The sequence below is a fragment of the Culex quinquefasciatus genome, chromosome 2 (assembly GCF_015732765.1).
Source record: "Culex quinquefasciatus strain JHB chromosome 2, VPISU_Cqui_1.0_pri_paternal, whole genome shotgun sequence".
NCBI classification, from domain to species: domain Eukaryota; kingdom Metazoa; phylum Arthropoda; class Insecta; order Diptera; family Culicidae; genus Culex; species Culex quinquefasciatus.
The window spans coordinates 157960926-157979045 of NC_051862.1; the positions used below are offsets into that span (position 1 = coordinate 157960926).

Here is an 18120-nt window from a genome sequence, read left to right on the forward strand (position 1 = left end):
CGAGGGAGAAAGAAAGGAAAACTAAAAAACTATCAAAAAACGGTCTTTGTGAAAATGTTAAATTATGTAAACCTTTGTCCTGAGTACCTTTTCCTAGTTGAAATTTTACACGCCGAGCGCCATTCAATCAATTTAGTTTAGAAATGTTCAATAATTGTGGATTTTTTCTTTCAATAAAAATGCTTTTTTAATCTTTAATCATTTATTGACATTGCTACCTTTATCAGTTCCTTTACATTCAAACAAAAGTCAACAATATCTTTCCTATTCTAATTATAAATGCTTTCAAAATCGACAAAGTCAACATCCAAGTTCAGGCTCAATTACATGCGAAAAATAGCAGCCGCAATTCAATTTAAAACACATTCTTCAACACCTCCCGATTGACGACGCCGGCATACTCGGTGTACTCCTCGGACGTCCCCGTCAGGGCGATGAATTGTTCCGCGACTTCCACCGCGACTCGCACCTGGGCCTCTGACGTAGATGCTCCTGTTTGTTTGGAGGAAAAGTGAAACAAAAAAAAAGAGCAGCCCGAATTAGCAGTTTGTTGGAGGGAAAATATTGCCAATATGGTATTACCCAGGTGTGGCGTTGCAACCACCCTCACGTGATTGATGAGCTTTTTGGTGGTTTCCGATTTCGGCGGTTCCTCCGGATAGACGTCGACAGCCGCCCCACCGCAGTGGCCACTCTCGAGTGCGTCAAGCAGGGCGGCCTCGTCAACGATGCCACCACGTGCCACGTTCACCACGCGGACACCCTTCCGGCACTTGGCCAGCGTGGTCGCTGAGATCAGATCTAAAAATACCAACGGGAAAAAAGAGTGTCATTTTAGTTATTGATAGTTCCCATCGTCATCGAAGTTAGATCCTACTTCTGGTGGCCGGAATCAACGGCGTGTGCACGGTAATGTAATCCGCCAGTGGCCAAATTTGGTCCAGTTCCATCTTCTCGATCCCGGCGGCACGAGCCTCCGCCAGCGTCGTAATCGGATCAAACCCAATGACCCGCATTCCGAAGACCTTCATCCTGATGCCAACTTCACGACCGATACGACCGAGGCCCAGAATGGCCAGCGTCTTGCCGTACAACTCGCTGCCCGAGTACAGTTTTCGATCCCAGCGACCCTCCTTCATGCTACCGGCAGCCGGACAGATTGGCCGGGCCAGCGCTCCGATCAGGAAGCAGGTCAGTTCGCAGGCCGAGATGGAGTTGCCGCCGGGAGTGCTGAAATGGAAAATGATTGATTTTATGTTTAACAATAATAACAAAAATCATATTGTTTTTTTTATTTGCAAATGAACGTTTGAAGAAACTCGCATAAGTTCGATTATTTTAACACTCTTCATATTAATCCAACTCGGCAAGTTTCGTTGGATAAGTGTAGGATCCGTACCTACTGTTAATTTTGCGTCTTATCGCATAATTAGCAAAAAAAAAATTATTGTAAACTATATTTTACTAGCAAAACTTATTCAATAAACAAAATGAAGAAAAATTGACTTAGAATGATTTCCGAGCATTCACGATTTTTTACAAGATCCACACCATTTTACAAAAAAAAAATACTCACTTCAGCACCAGCACGTTGTTCCTGGTGGCGGCCTGGATGTCGATGTTGTCCACGCCGGCCCCGGCCCGGCCCACGGCCTTCAGGCTGCCAGCTCCGGCGTCCAGAATGTCCGCCGTTATTTTGGTATCCGACCGCACGATGAGTGCGTCATAGCCCTGGGGGCAGCAGCAGCAGCAGAGGGGAGAAAACAAATAGAAATCACTCATTATCATCATCGAATGGGCGAGATGAGTTGTTCTTCACAGAAGAAGGAAAGAGATTAGATGTTGGATTGGTTGGGCTCTGAGTAAATGGAAGGGGGATTGTCTCTTAAGGCATCGGGGTGAGAGTGATAAAGATTGCAGTTCATTGATTACGGACTTCGAGACGTAAGGGTCAACCAAGTTGATGATAGTAGAGTTCACTACGTAAGCCGTCATCTTTCTAGTACTGTTGACTCTGTCTGGAGATTGATTTAGGATAAAAATAAATTGCTTTTTCAATTTATGGCAATGCTTTAAATGAGAATACAGCTTCATGATTTTAGAAAATAGATACAATTGAATTATTACCATTTTTCAACCACGATAATATCTATAATACACGGAGAGACCGTGCCCAGAAATTTTAACAATTAAAATTGTTGATTTTACTTTCGTAAATTTTAACAAAAACGTACTTGTTACTGCCAATATTCCGTTAAAAAAACTAAAATTTAGTATTAATTTAATAACCTGTTTGTTGAAAATGCTAGAGGCAAAAAGCTAACAGATTTCCCGAACTCGAATGAACGTGCTCGACTGTTAGCTTTGGTTTTAGGAAAATCAAAAATTTTGTTGGTTGAATATAATTTACATTTGGTTGAATATTTAAAAGATGAACTTGGGTTTGTTTACGTCTGTCATTTGAAGTCAGGATTCGAACGAGTGCGGTCGATTTGTTGAGTTTGTGTTGTTAATTATGAAGTGAGAGGATGTGAAAGATGAAAATAACACTATTTAGCTAATGTTGAAGTGGCACATCAAAGTGTTGCAACTGGGGAGGTGGAATTGGTGAGTAGGTTTGTTGATGATTTCTTTGCAGGTGATAAACTATGAAGAGCAAGAGGATGACCTTCGCCATGAGGATCTCCAATGCGAGTGAGTTGATCACGTTAGAAGAATGTTTGATGGAACGAGAAGGCAATAGAAGGGAAATGCGGGCCGACTCTTCACGGATAGAGCAGCCCGGGCAAATTTAACAAAATGTTGGTTAATCCAAGTAAGTATGGGTTTATTTTTGCACAATAATTTATCTAATGTGATTCTTTAGTAGAAAACTGAATCATTAAAAAGCTTATTTTTTCAGAATCATCAATTATAAAAAAACATTGAAATGCGTACACATGACAACATAAAAAATAGAGATGAAGTAAAATATATAAAAAATAAAAATTTATAAAATATAGATAATTATTATCTTGAAAGTTTTGTTGCAATATGTAATATGTTGCGACTGCTCAATAAACTGGTAAGTAAAACTCAAAATATTTTTTTCAGGAATCGGAGTACGTTGAATAAATTGAATCAAATGCAATGAAAGTTTGTTGCCAAAAGTAATTGTTAAATTAATGCAACTTTGGTAAGTAGCATTATTGATATTTCTTCTTTCCTCAATATAATTTCATTTATTTACGTTCCATTTTTCAATTTATAGCCGAAATTAAGAATTTTGTATTAAATTACTAATACATTTCACATGTCTATTTGCAGCAAAAGGTTCATTTTAGTGAAAATTCTGTTTCCAACCACAAGAAAAATAACTAAACCTGAGACCATTGTAGATGATGATGACTTATCGGATGATTTCACAGTGATGGTAAGTGGAAACAACACTTAATTTTATACAACATAATAAAAATATATGCTTAAAACTTGGTGAAAATTTTGCTCGATTTCTATTTTTCAGGAATTCATGTTAAATTAAACATCTTTTTTAAATATGTTCAACAAAATTTGTAACATGCTTTTTCATTATTTTTAATTTAACGCAACTTTACATGTTTTATAACAACAGTTAAAAAAAAGTTTTGTTATGATGCTTTTTAACAGTAACTTAACAACTTTATGCAAAAAAAAAAAAACAAATTAGTACAAAACGTTAAATTTTTAGGCAGAATAAATGCGAAAAAAAAAACACTCAGCATTAATTTGTGAGGTATTATTACAAAATTTACTGCAAGTTCAATAAACATATTGCTAACAACAGCTAATTATTGACTACATGTACGAATAATTTTTTGTATTCAAGTAAGACAATAGTTAAAATATAGCTAGAAATTCGGCCCAGCCTATATCGTTAGATAATTAAAGAAAATATATATCAACACTTACATAAATTATGTCTAATTAAGAAATGTTTTGTTATAAACCACTAATAATTTGCTGCATGCAAAAATATTTCGGTTGATACAACGAAAAAAATTGTTGAAAAATAGTTAAAAAACATTTCCCAGCCAGTTTTAACAGAATATTCCACAATATTTTAGCTGAAAACAAGAAATTTTTCTGAAAAAAATATTCTAGCAGTCGACTGCTAGAATTTTTTTCGGCCATTTAACCAACAAAAATGGCAATTCCAAGTATTTTTTTAGTTAATTTTAATTACCGGTGGTTAGCAATTTCGGGTTAACAAAATCAACAATCGATTGTTGAAAAAAAGCTGTGTAAAAAATTAACCCATACTTTTAGTTAAATTAACCAAGATTTTCTTAGATTTGCCCCGGCCGGTCTCTCCGTGTAGAGAATTATAAAATAGTAAAACTTCGATTTCGCTGTAAATGTTTTCAAATCGACAAAATGGTTTTCAAAATTAGAAAAAAAATGTTGTAGATTTTGAAACATTCCACTGCCGTTTTACGCATAATTGTCCCATGTCATTTTTGGTCGATTCTGACTTTTTGTCATTTTGCCTTCCTCACTGAGGTAAGGCTATAATCCTGCTCTAAAAATGAACTTTGCATAAAAACGCCGTAGACCCACCTTCATGTATACATATCGACTCAGAATAAAAAACTGAACAAATGTCTGTGTGTATGTGTGTGTGTATGTATGTATGTATGTGACCAACAAACTAGCTCATGTTTCTCGGCACTGGCTGAACCGATTTGACCCGAACCTGTTGCATTCAACTTGGTTTAGGGTCCCATAGATCGAGTTTTATACAGATTGAAGTTTCGATAAGTGGTTCAAAAGTTATGTATAAAAATGTGTTTTCACATATATCCGGATCTCACTTAAATGTATGTAAACTGTGTCCGGGTCCATCATCCGACCCATCGTTGGTTAGGTTATCAAAAGACCTTTCCAACGAGCCTAAAACATTGAAGATCTGGCAACACTGTCTCGAGATATGGCCACTTAAGTGATATTGATGTACTTTTTGGAAGCCGGATCTCACTTAAATGTATGTAAACTATGTCCGGATCCATCATCCAAAAAAAAAAACGGAATCGACGTAACACCTTATAATGTGGCCCTCTTAAACCTTGCAGTTTCGTCAACGGATCCACAGGCGTGTATCGTTCTTTTTGCGACAAGACTCCGCCTCCCGGGTCTCCTAAGTGTGAAGATATGGCACGGGGAGAGGGCACCGAATACCTATATTAACACTTAGAATTCCATCATCCAACCCATCGTTGTTTAGGTTATCAAAAAACCTTTCCAACGAGTCCAAAACATTGATGATCTGGCAACCCTGTCTCGAGGTATGGCCACTTAAGTGATATTTATGTACTTTTTTATTCCGGATCTAAAAAATAGATGAAATTTTTGTATAATTCCATCATATCAGCCATTGTTGGCAATAAGTGAGGAAGGCTCCAACCACATAGGTGGATTAACTTAGTTTTTAGGTTTAGTTTGACGTTTACTTTCCAAAAAATACATAAAATCTAGTACATACTTTGTTCGGAAACTCATAGAAAACAACACCAAGTCTGTTTGTCCCATCGTTACACTTCTACGCATAATTGTCCCACCAAGTATTTTCTTTCACGAAATTATCAGTTTTACGAAGTATTGTGTCTTGTTTACTTATTGTATAGCAAGAGGATTGCAAATAAGAGTGATAAACTGCTAACTGGAATGATTAGGGATGAATGGGGTGAATAGGGACCCACGGGACAATTATGCGTAGAAACACAAAAAACGATCGAAAAATTTAAATCGCGTTTTTCTCAGTTGCACTTTTTTTAACATGGGACAATGATGCATAGAACGGCAGTTCAGTGATTAAAAATTCGACAACATAAAATTACCGGATTTGTTATCAAGATTTCTTATTCGTGTGCCATAGTTTTTTTTGTTTTTTTTTTCAGAAGTGAGGTAGAGATAATTTTAATAAGACTTTCATGATTATGACATAAATTGCAAAATTTGGATTGACCTAATCTCAGAATAAAAATTCAAATATTGAATAAAGTTTGACAAAAAAAAGTCTAATTATCGACTGTTTGTTTATTTTACCAAAATCTCAAACAAAAATTAATATTGTTATGAAATGAAACTTTATTTTTGAAATTCATCTATTATATTTTTAATCTCAAAAGCACGGATGATTTTTTTTATAAAATATAAAATATGATTTCCTATTTTTCAATTATTTTGTTTCGATTTAATTTCTGTTAAATTGTCTGTTGAGAAATTCTATACGAAATCGGAATTTTTTTAATTTTAATTTTTGTATTCTTTTATCCGGCTGAAACCATTTTGGTGCTTTCGATATGCCCAAAGAAGCCATTTTGCATGATTAGTTTGTCCATATAATTTTCCATACAAATTTGGCAGCTGTCCATACAAAAATGATATATGAGCAATTCTCTACAAAATCGGCTGATTTCGACCATTTTTATTTTTTGTATTTTTTTATTTGGCTCAATTTTTTTGGGGGCCTTCCCTATGACCAAATAAGCTTTTTTGTGTCATTGGTTCACCCATACAAGTCTTCATACAATTTTGGCTGCTGTCCATACAAAAATGGTATGTTAATATTAAATCAGCTGTAACTTTTGAGTGAATTTTCTGATCAATTTGGTTTCTTCGGCAAAGTTGTAGGTATTATTGAGGACTATTGAGAAAAAAATAGGTACACGGAAAAAAAATTGCAGATTTTTTAATCAACTTTTTTTCACAAAAACTAAATTTCCCAAAATACGTATTTTTTGATTTTCGAGATTTTTTGATATGTTTTAGCGGACAAAAATCCGCAACTTTTGAGCCATAGAGAAACATGGTCAAAAAATCTGCCGCCGAGTAATGAATTTTTGAAAAAAATAGTGATTTTTGGAAAAAAAAACTAAATTTCATGCAAAAACAAATTTGACGTTATTTTTGAATGCAAAATTGAATTTGCAATCGAAAACTACTTTACAGATTTTTTGATAAAGGGCTCCGTTTTCAAGAAATAGCCACCGAAAGTTTGATTTTAGCGAAATATTTGCAGTTTTTCGATTTTAAAAAATAGTGACCATGAGTGACCATTTCTATTTTATTTTATTTTTTATTTTTTGAAAAGTTCAGAAAATTTGCTATTAAATTGCCTAAGAGACAATGAAGACTAGACTTCGGGTTGCTGAGATACAGCGGCTTAAAGAAATAGAAACAGGAAAATTGAAGTTTTCGGAGTCTCACCCAAACAGCCCATCATTTTCTAATGTCAATATCTCAGAAACTAATGGTCCGATTTTCAATGAAACATTCGTGAAATTTTCCGATCTTTTTGAAAAAAATAATTTGAAAACTTTTAAATCAAGACTTACATTTTAAAAGGGCCAAAAATTGAATATTACGTCCATTTTAAATGTCAAAGATTTTTTGCCCGTTCAGAAAATTTCTGAAAAGTTAGGAGCGGCCGTGGCTGACTGGTTACGGTGTTCGCTTTGTAAGCGAATGATTCTGGGTTCGATTCCCATCTGCTCGCAACGAGAAAGTTTAGAACACATTAATTTGAAATGATGAATATGAACGAAAAATCAAAGTCGCTCGAGGCGGGCTCGATCCTCCGTCCTTTGGATTGGTAAGCAAAAATGCTAACCACTAGGCCATGACGACTTGGTGAACGTGGACTGGAATTAGGAATACTGTTACAGAGAGCGAGTTGTGGCGCTATAACCACGGCAAATAGTGTCCAGGGCATTCGTGGAAATACAATGTCCCATCCCAGGGGGTCCCGGAGTACCAAACCTTCTTAGCATGGTGCTCCCAACGAATACAACCAAAATCTCGGAGCGTATGGTGGTGTGTCCCCACGCTTCTTCCTCCCCTGTCGATTCAGAATTGTGTTGTTGTTCGAACACTCAGTGCTCAAACTCAACCCAATTACGAGTCATCTCTGCGATACGGCTTTACGCAGTAGGCCTGGCCGCTTTAACGCTTGTGATGTTTCAATGCATTCCGATGCAATGGCGCACTACAAATGTTAATAAATGACAAGAAGAGTGCTAGGCGTCATCTAACCTAAGGCACTCTCCAGGATCCCTTCGAAAGATTGGCTGCGCTAGGGTCTGATTAGATTAGATTAGATTAGAAAATTTCTGAAAAGTTGGCATTTGATGTTCCCTAAAACATATCAGAAAAAAATAATTAAAATGGTGTTTTTGTGTCTTTATCAGAAAAAAATAATTAAAATGGTGTTTTTTGCAAATTAAGTTTTAGTGACAAAAAGTGAAATTAAAAATCACCAAAAAAATTTAACTGTGTATCATTTTTTTCTGTGTAGTCCTACAACTTTGCCAAAGACACAAAATCGATCACAAAATTCCTCCAAAAGATACAGATTTTTGAATTTTCATATATCATTTTTGTAAGGACAGCTGCCAAATTTGCATGGAAAATTATATGGAGAAACTAATGATGCAAAATGGCTCCAAAAAAGTTTCAGCCGGATTAAGAAATACAAAAAAAAACAATCGAGTGACTGAAATCTCACAGAATTGCTCTGTTAACGATTATGTCTTAACTTCATATTACTTACCTTCACTTCTTTCACGAGCTGTTCTTTCGTAAGCTTCAGCTTATAATCAACCTGTAATTATAGAATCACAATTTGAAGTGCTTTTCGACCACCAAAAAAATCACTCAATTTCACTAACATTAATACCGTGATCCTGCAACAGCTTCACGCACGAATTGTCGACCGCGTCACAGACGAGCACGTTTTTGATTTCCAAGGGCATTTTTCTAATATTTCCAACAAGTGCCTTCAAAGGTCAAAATCAATTACAATTACACACTGTGTGTAGAGTCCCAATGTCACTCCGTCAATTGATTTCAAAGCCAAGTTTAAACGACACAACTGCACCGACCCAACGACGAACTGCAACTAATGCACTTTTCTACGACGGGTCGAGCCTCATCAGCTTGCGCCCCGGCGACGACGACGATTTAAAGTGCAAGTGTAGGCAGTAGAAACAGTAATATAAGCTAGGCTGGAATAAGCTGGAATTGATAGAACTAGAAGAGAAGAAAGGGAGGGATCGCAACTGATGCGCTTTGGAACCGGTTGCAATTGCTAATGCAAAACTGTACTTTGAAGAATTCTTTGCATATTGGTAATGGTGGGACACTCTTGAATGGGATTTAATTGGGAAAACAAAACGTTCTGTAACTACTAATATCAATTTTGGATGAGAATCTTTCGTCTGCTTACAGTTTTGAACATTACAATATTTATTAAAGTTGTATTGACAATCACAAAAAACACATTCTTAATGCACAAAAGATTAAATATTTTTAGAATCGGATGCCTAATCGATCCAAGATTTGTTAAGTTAGTTCTGTTTATGTGACGAAGGGCAGTTTTCAAAAAAAAAAATTAAGGCATAAACAAATAACAATGTTTAATGGATTTGGTTATCAAAACACGCAAGTTATTTTTGAAGCGAAATTTCCAAACAAAGCTATGTCTTACAAATTCTCTTTATTAAAAAAATATAACCTTTTTTAAAAGGCGTCATCCATAAAGTATATCTAAGTTATGTAGTATAGTTATTAGAGTGTAACAAAAATGACTTTTTGGCGGGCATTCGAGGGTTTGTTTCGGTGGGCGTATTGAGCCCAAATCCAAAATATGAGCTTGATTGGACGTAACAGGAGCTGGCACTTTGCATTGGAATTTTATATGGGATCATTTAACCCGTATAAAAAGATTTTTTTTTAAATGTCACTTTTTGAGGCATTTTGGCCACTGAAGCGTTTATTTTCAACATCATCCAAACAAACCCTCGAATTCCCGCCAAAAAGTCATTTTTATTACATCCTAATAGTTATGTATGTAGTATAGTTATGTTGTAAAATTAAATTAAAAACATTTTTTCGATCCTGTTTTCGTTTTTTCCCCCGGCCAGAGCCGAGGGACAAAAACTTTGAAAAATATTTGCATCGGCCTGATTCCCCTAAAAATCTCAAAATTAGCATAAAAAAATAAAAAAATATAAAATGAAGAACGTGTTTTAAATTGCATTTAAACACTAGTTCAGTTGTTTTGCAATCATTAATTTTTAAAGTGTAAGATTTGACGAAAACAAAAGTTATAGCAAAAGAAAAACATTTTGCGGGACTGTAGAACGGAAACTTTCAAAATTCAAAAGATTTTTAAATAAACTCAAACATGCTAAAAATGATTCTAAACGCAGGGGAATGCATTTTAAATAGATTTCAGCTAATTGCACTTGAAATTTCATTAAAATTATGAAGTCTTTTTTTTATTTTATTTTTTTAAATACTTTTTTTGTCCCTTGATTTCCAGCGCGATTTTTAAGGGAGAAGAAAACCTTTAAAAATTATTTAAAAAAAATTCGATTACTTAGAATAGAGAATTTGCAGCAAAGCTTAAAGACACATGTCGCCACCTATGAACAAATAGCGTAAACCTATGATTTTTTGAAAAAATGTGTTTTTCCTTCAAAATCAACATTTTAATAAAACTTATGCCGGATTCAGATGAGAAAAATTATTTCCAACAATTTGGTGTACATTTTTCCAATATTTGTTTGATTTTTCTATGAGAAAACTGTAAATTTTGAAAATGATGGTAATTTGGACTATTTGGCAAGAAAGTCTGTCAAAAATCAATAAAAAATAGTTGAATATACGTGAACACATCTGTTAACAACTATATAACTGTTTATTTTATTGATTTTCACGGGGAAACTCATTTTTTCGTGTTCCAAAACATGTTTTTTAAAGAAAAAGGTCACAAATTTTTGCGCGCTCAAAAATTGATGTTCATTATTCTAAAGCAAAAAAAAATTCTCGTCTTTTGCAACCAGTTTCATTAAGATTGATGCAGGGAATCAAGAGAAATAAACGATTTTGTTCTTCAATCCAGCAGAAAGGAATACGATTTTCGGAAAGTAACCTCATTGTGGCGCCACCTACATTTGAAACACAGTCGCGCTGCAAAACCTCAATCCCAGACAAATCATTGGATAATCGAATCATCGAATAATCGAGCTTTCGGATAATCGAGTCTGGACTGTATACCCTGTAAAAATAAATCAAGATAAAGTTAAAAATAAGACTAGCACAGCTGACTAATTCTCTAGAATTACGCATTTCAAGATTTTGAATCAATAGTTTTTACATACGAGAGCTCGAGCACAAACTACGTGGATATGAAATTGCTTTTTTTTACCCTACCGTTTTGAAAAATGATTTTTTTCTTTAAAAAAAACAAGAAAATATTGTCAAACAAATGGTGTCATTTGAATTTTAAATCAATTTTGCAATCAATAATGACTATTATTTAATTTATTGCGTCGTTTTCAAGTTATATGCATATTAAGTAAAAATTTTAGAAAAAAAAATGAATTTTAAAATGCTACATTTCCTACATCAGCTCTTTAAAGTAGAAATTTTGTGAAAAAATAGTTCAATTTTCAATTTTAACGATGAAACTTTTGTAAATTTTGTTCGCTTTTTAATACACATTTTTTTCGAAATTTCACAATCAGGTGATCAAGTTTACACGGAGCAGTTCTCTGAGATTTCGGTCATTCGATTTGTTTTGTATCTTTTAATCCGGCTGAAACTTTTTTGGTGTCTTCGGTATGCTCAAAAAAGCCATTTTGCATCATTAGTTTGTCCATATCATTTTCTATACAAATTTGGCAGCTGTCCATACAAAAATGATATATGAAAATTCAAAAAACTGTATCTTTTGAAAGATTTAAGATGTTGATGTCTTCGGGAAAGCTGTAGGTATGGATGAGAACTACATTGAAAAAAAAATGATATACGGTAAAAAAATTTGGAATTTTTAATTTTACTTTTTGTCACTAAAACTTGATTCTTAAATCAAGACTAACATTTCAAAAAAACGTAATATTGAATGTTCAGCTCTTTTGAAATGTTAGTCTTGATTTAAGAAAAACAAATGTTCTCAAAAGTGTGTTTTTTTTGCAAATCAAGTTTTAGTAACAAAAAATGAAATTAAAAATCACAATTTTTTTATAACGTGTATTATTCATTCAGTGTAGTCCTTATCCTAGAACTTTTCCGAAGACACCAAATCGATCAAAAAATTCCTTCAAAAGATACAGATTTTTAAATTATCATGTATAATTTTTGTATGGACAGCTTTCAAATTTGTATGGAAAATTATATGGACAAACTTATGATGCAATATGGCTTCTTTGGGCATACCAAAGGCACCAAAAAAGTTTCAACCGGTTTGAAAAATACAAAAATTAAAATTACAAAAAAGAACGATTTCGTAGAGAATTGCTCAAGGGCTGAAAGTCTGAAACACAAAAAAATATTGGATGTGATCAAAAAGCAGTAAAAAGTCGAATTAAAACAACCGGGAGTTTTTCCGTGCGTCTTTTTTAAAGAAAAGTCATAATTTTAACCAACAACTTTGTCAAAGATTTGGGATATTCGATCCAAAATTTCATTAAAATCTATAAATATAACAAAAAAAACGTCGATTTGCGAAAACATAGAGTTTAGAATAATTTTATCAAATGAAACAGTTTTACCTTTAGTTTTATTCATTACTGTGCAATGTTTTTTGTTTTTGATTTTATATTTTTCTCGTGTTTAGAAGGTCGTTTTGAGCAACTTGTATCCAAAGAAAAAAAAATCTTCTCTTATTTGATGATTTTTTGATGATTTCTGATAGTAGTGTGTCCACGTGGTGTATGGATGGCTTTTTTTCTTTTTTTTTTTCCTAAATTTATCATTTTTTGCCAAAACCAAGAGAATTACTCAGCTGTCCAAGTTCAATCAAAGTTTAGTTATTACACAAGATTTCCCTCCTTCACACTAGCTTCCAGTTCATTGACCACGATGAATCATGCGGGCGACGATGGCTATAGGCAATCAATATTACATTACTAAGCACCAAACCGGCGGCGCTGCGTCGCCGGCCCTCATTTTGCAGTCCCTTCTCCCTTCTTTATCATCACGGTCTGCCCATGCGTAGGTCCCTTAGAACACGTTCTTGTTGTTGTTGTTTTGAGCTGCAACTCTCCAGCAGATTAGTCTGTGCGAGCCACGTCCAACTGATAGCGTCTCGTCTCCCCCCTACTGCTTGATAGGGGCAGGGGGGGCAGAATGGACCAGGGGGGCAGAATGGGCCACCCTTGGTTTTGGGCTTTAGAATGGATTTAGACCAATTGTAAGGCAAGGGTCTTATAAAGGACGTCAAATAACTTCAACCATACCGAAAACGACGTTTGAATTCATTGTATTTTTCGAATTATGAGCAAAAGTGTAAATTTATTGAAAAACCACGCAAATGTTGTTTATTTCGAGGTTTTTAAATAAGCTTTCTGAAAAGTTGGATTGTTTGAAAAAGTTTGCTCAATGCTTATAACGTTACTAGAGGTTACTACCAAGGTATACAAACAACAACGAAACCTTAAAATCATTTAGAGACTTGGTGGTGGAAGTGTTAAATAAAAATCCACTTGGGGGCAGAATGGACCACCCTTATCCTACCTTATAAAAACACTCAAAAGTTATGAAATTTGGATTAAATGGATTATTTCACTCCTGGTAGCTTCACAAATCACGTTTAATGCAACATTAGTTGATTTTTTAGTTGTTTTGATGATTATTTGTAAAAATAGTGTCCTTTTTCAACAAATTAACACTATTTTCAAAAATCTTTGTTTTGGTAAGTGACTATTTTTATTAAAGTGGTCTAACTTCATGGAAACTATGTTAGAAAGGTACCTTAAGTCATTTCTTATCTCCCTTCAACGTTGTATTAGACAAAATGGCTTGTTTTCTAAGGTGGCCCATTCTGCCCCGCAGGGTGGCCCATTCTGCCCCGCACCCTGGAAAAAAGTCGAAAAAACTTTTTTATTTTTAAGTGGCTCAAAAACAGTTTTAAGCTAAAAAATTTCATCAACCAAGTATACAACATTGAAGGGAACATTCCAAAGCATAAGCCTACTACACTGGATACATAAATTTTTATGTTTTTGTATGGTTTTTGGTGCATTTCCCTTAGGCGGTCCATTCTGCCCCCCCTGCCCCTACTTGATAGTGCAAGGCCCTTAGAAACTAGAACCGGGGCTGCAATTGATAATGTTGTGGCGCGAATAGTGATTGCGAAACGAGTGCTATTTAAAACAAACAAGCATCGTCTGTCGTAAACAGGAAAAGTGAGTTTTTCAACGATGGAAGATTATGGCACCCCTCGAAGAGGGGGTAATCTGCTTGGGTTTGATTAGAAATCGAATGTATGTTTGAAGATAAGGCAAGATGGAAACAACGTCGAAATTCCAGAGTGTCATCACTTGTCAATTGAAACAAGGGTGCTTATTTTCTTTTATTTTTTGATACAATGAAATAAATATCAGTTTATTAATGTGTGTGTGTGTATGCTTTTTCTTTCTTTTTTTTTGTCTTATGTGCGTACAAACAACTTTTTTTCTTCACATTTTTTTTCTTTATCATCAATAATAACAATCGAATGCGCGCGTTTTTTCATTAAATTTTTCTCCCGTCTTATTTTTGCCTTCTTCGATATACAATATATATATTAAAAATTTTGCAATATTCCACAAATAAACATTGTTGTTCGTTTAGCTCGCGTCAATATCGGTAATCACCTTAATACAAAAAACACGTGTATGTTGCAATCAAAAAAACTACAAATATATGACAAAATTGTATTGGGGTTTCTTCTTCTTCTTCACTTTCAACTAACAAACACGGTACTCTTGTTTTTGTCTAAATATGATTCTTCTTTTTCTTTTTCAGCTTACGCACACGACAGTGAGAGACGACGAGAACGAAATAAATATGGTTTGGGTTAACTGAAAAAAAAAAACACTGAAGAAAGTACGCAGGACAGAATGAAGTAACGCGATGGCGAGAGGTGCACGGTGCAACGTTTTGTAACGGTTTATTAGGGGAAGAAGGTGTTTGAAATAACGGCGCGTGCGCGTGTGCTGCAATTTAACAACAAGCAAATCAGTCAGGTTTTTTGAGGGCCAAGTCGCCTCGTTTAGCATGTTTTTTTTTTGTTTTTTTTTTAGCATTTAGATTCACATTCGAATTTTTTGTAAGTTTTTTTCTTTTGTAGGATTTGGAAGAACATGCACATAAATACACTTATTAGACTTTTTTTCTGTTTTGTTTTTCTCTTAAAGATTGGCTTATTTACACTTTACGATAGAGCGATGTCGTTTTTTTTTCTTTTTTGGTAGCAAGAAAGGAAACATTTTGTTAGGAAAATACTATCTACTGTAAAAACGGGATTCGGCTCCGCTTCCGGAGCGTCGTACACAGAAGCGCACAGAGAAATGGTTGTGTGTTGATAAAACGACGGGAAGTAAAGATCTTTTGGTAACTTGCCTTCGCGCCTTAGTACAGGTTGATCTTCTTGGTGATGGTTTTGCGGCACATGTGACAGATCTTGAGCGTCTCGGCGCACTTGGAGCAGGCGCCGTGGCCGCACAGGAAGGCCACGTTGCGGCGCCGCTCCATGCAGATGCTGCAGCAGTGCGTTTCCTCAATCTCCATGATTTTGCTCGAGGTAGCGCAGCCGGTCGGCCGAGGGTTGCCGGGCCGCTTCCTTCGGGTTCAGCAGCGGCTTCCCGGTCACGGTGAGCCGTCGCTCGATGTACATGCCGCAGGAGAGACACTTTTTCATCCGGACGCCGCACTCTTCGCAGGTGATTTGGTGCTGGCAGGGCTCGAACACGATCAGCTTGAGCTGCTCGTTGCACACGATGCACTCCTGCGGGATGGTGCTGACCACGGGGGGACTGCTGGGGGCCGACGAGGACGATGGAGGGGGCGGCGGCGGTGCGTTCTTGTCCGAGTACTGCCGTCGGCTGATATGCTTCGATGAACTGCTGCCGGATTCGGCGGCGGCCGCTGCTACCATGGTCGGCGATAAGGCTCGATTTGGTGATTGGAAACGGGCTGGGCTATCTAACGGGGTGGACACTGGATCGCTGAGCGGTGCGTTCGTTGGTTCGATGTTCATGCGTTTGGACTCGTCCGGCTCGTGCGCAGTCACGTTCGGGTGATGGCTCGGGATCGGCGGAGGCGTTCCGATGGCCGCTTCCCTATTATGACCTCGATTTCTGCGTGCCGGAGTCGGGGGATTCGACTGACCGAGGCCACTGGTGCCGGGACTTGCCGAACCTTCCGGAACGGTCGCGTTGTTCCCCTCACTCTCGTCCAAATTATTACTCGCGGTCATACTTACAGCTTCCATGTTCGCCACCAAATGGTTCATCGGCTGATCGTCCTCCTCTTCCCTAGAATTATTCAACGATCGATCCGTGGCCGGAGGAATCGCCGCCAGCGCCTTCTCCCGAGCAATCCGCGCCCGCTCATAACCCACGATAATATCCTTGATCTGTTGACTAAGAATCCAATCCAAAACCCTCGCGCCCTTAAAGTTCACATCCAGCGGACAACCCTCCTTCGCCAAAAAGCACAACAACGCGTACATCAGCCGATTCTCGTTGATAACCGACGCCAACGACACAAACATTTCGTAGATCTTGGGCGACTCCGACGCCGAAACATCCTGCACCAGATTCGCCTTCTTAATAATGCACAAATGCATCGCGTTGTCCCCGTCCTCGTCCTTCGCCGCAATGTCACACTTCAACTCGACCAACTTCTCAATCGCCGCCGTGTGGCCCTGCGAAACGGCCAACAAAAACGGCGTCTGCCTCCGATTATTCCTAATGTTAATATCCGCCTGGCCCTCCTTCACCAACACCTCAACCACCTTCGAGTGCCCGTTCAACGCCGCCAAGTGCAGCGCCGAAAAGCCATCGTCCTTCCGCACATTCACCAACTGCCGCGCCAACCGAATAATATTCAGCGCCGCGTGCACGTTCCCCTTCAACGACGCATGGTGCAACGCATTGAACCCGCGCTTGTTCCTAATCGTCAAATCCAGCGTCGAACAGTTGCACAACAGCTCCACCACCTCCGTGTTCTCCTTCCCGATCGCATCGTGCAACGCCGTGTCCCCGTACGCGTCCTGCACGTTCACGTTCGCCCCAAACTCGAGCAGCACCTTCACGCAGTGCGGCGGCTTCTTGTGCGCCGAAATGTGCAACGCCGAACAGTGCGACGAGTTCAGCACGTCAATATTCGCGTTGTGCTGCAGCAAGATCCGCATAATCTCCGGCTGGTTCCCGAACGCCGCATAGTGCAGCGTCGAATCGCCCTCCTTATCCACCACGTTCACGTTCGACCCGAGCGCCAACAGATGCTTCACCAACTCCACGTGACCCTGGTGGGCCGCCACCTGAAGACACGTCTTGCCACCGCTCACGCAGTCCACTTCCTCTTGATTGGCACTAAAAAGAAAAACCTAAATTCAGTACAGAGCCCCAACAAACATCAACCCAGCAACCTCACCTGAGATAATTCTGCACAAAGTCCATATTCCCTTGGGCGGCCTCCCGCACCAACCGATCCGCCGCCGACGTCCCCGACAGCCCCGACAGCGGCGTCATGTGGTGCTCGTTCGTGCGCTGATTGCTCAGGTCCATCATGCTGTTGGACCGCTCCGTGGCCGTCGCCTGCGAAATCAGCGCCCGCTCCAGCTTCACGCACTTCGGATTCACCGTCCACGCCAAATCGTCGTCCAGCTGCTGCACCCGCAAGTCCCCGTCCCCGTAGATCTTAATCACCTTCCCCGACTTCCCCAGCACGTGGTGCATCGTTTCGACCCACTCGCCGTGGCCCTTCTGCAGCTGCTGCATCTTCCCGGCGTCCGTGATAAACGTCACGATGTCACCCACGTTAAAGCTGTAAATCTTAACCAGCGCGGCCGGGTGGAACGTCCACCGGTTCGCGCAGCCCTCGTACTGCACCCGGATGTCGCCCTTGTCCGTGATGCGGTGCACGATGCCGATCTTGGTTAGATACTCGCCCATCCGCGGGTTCCAGCCGCCGTGGCCCTGCTGCAGCACCATGAGGCGTTCCTCCGGGATGGCCACCTGGACGCGGTCGCCCACGTTAAAGTGCGAGCGCACCGGTGGCGACACCGGCTGCTGCTCCTCGGGTTGACCTGCGAAAACAAAAGGACAGAGT

General features: G+C 38.3%; 2 protein-coding genes across 2 annotated transcripts in view; both read right to left on the minus strand.

Annotated features, from left to right (window-relative positions):
* Positions 1–190: 190 nt before the first annotated feature.
* LOC6041476 (D-3-phosphoglycerate dehydrogenase) lies at positions 191–8943 on the minus strand. Its single transcript, XM_038257615.1, has 6 exons — positions 8685–8943; positions 8567–8617; positions 1577–1731; positions 878–1230; positions 583–801; positions 191–492 (listed from the first exon to the last, which is right to left on the minus strand). Exons 1-6 carry the CDS (start codon positions 8766–8768, stop codon positions 356–358), a joined length of 999 nt encoding a protein of 332 aa, XP_038113543.1. The 5' UTR covers positions 8769–8943; the 3' UTR covers positions 191–355.
* A 5497-nt stretch (positions 8944–14440) lies between these two features.
* The window catches only part of LOC6041475 (E3 ubiquitin-protein ligase MIB2), a 36457-nt gene continuing 32777 nt past the window's right edge, over positions 14441–18120 (minus strand). The window contains 3 exon segments of the mRNA XM_038252897.1: positions 14441–15580; positions 15582–17381; positions 17443–18097. Of these exon segments, the coding sequence (XP_038108825.1) occupies positions 15415–15580; positions 15582–17381; positions 17443–18097 (2621 nt within the window). The 3' untranslated portion in view covers positions 14441–15414.

Coding starts and splice junctions, on each gene's coding strand:
- LOC6041476 (XM_038257615.1), bottom strand. CDS start 8,768: ATGCCCTTGGAAATCAAAAACGTGCTCGTCTGTGACGCGGTCGACAAT. Junction 8,618..8,684: donor TGCAGGATCACGGTATTAAT/GTTAGTGAAATT, acceptor CTATAATTACAG/GTTGATTATAAGCTGAAGCT. Junction 1,231..1,576: donor AACAACGTGCTGGTGCTGAA/GTGAGTATTTTT, acceptor TTTCCATTTCAG/CACTCCCGGCGGCAACTCCA.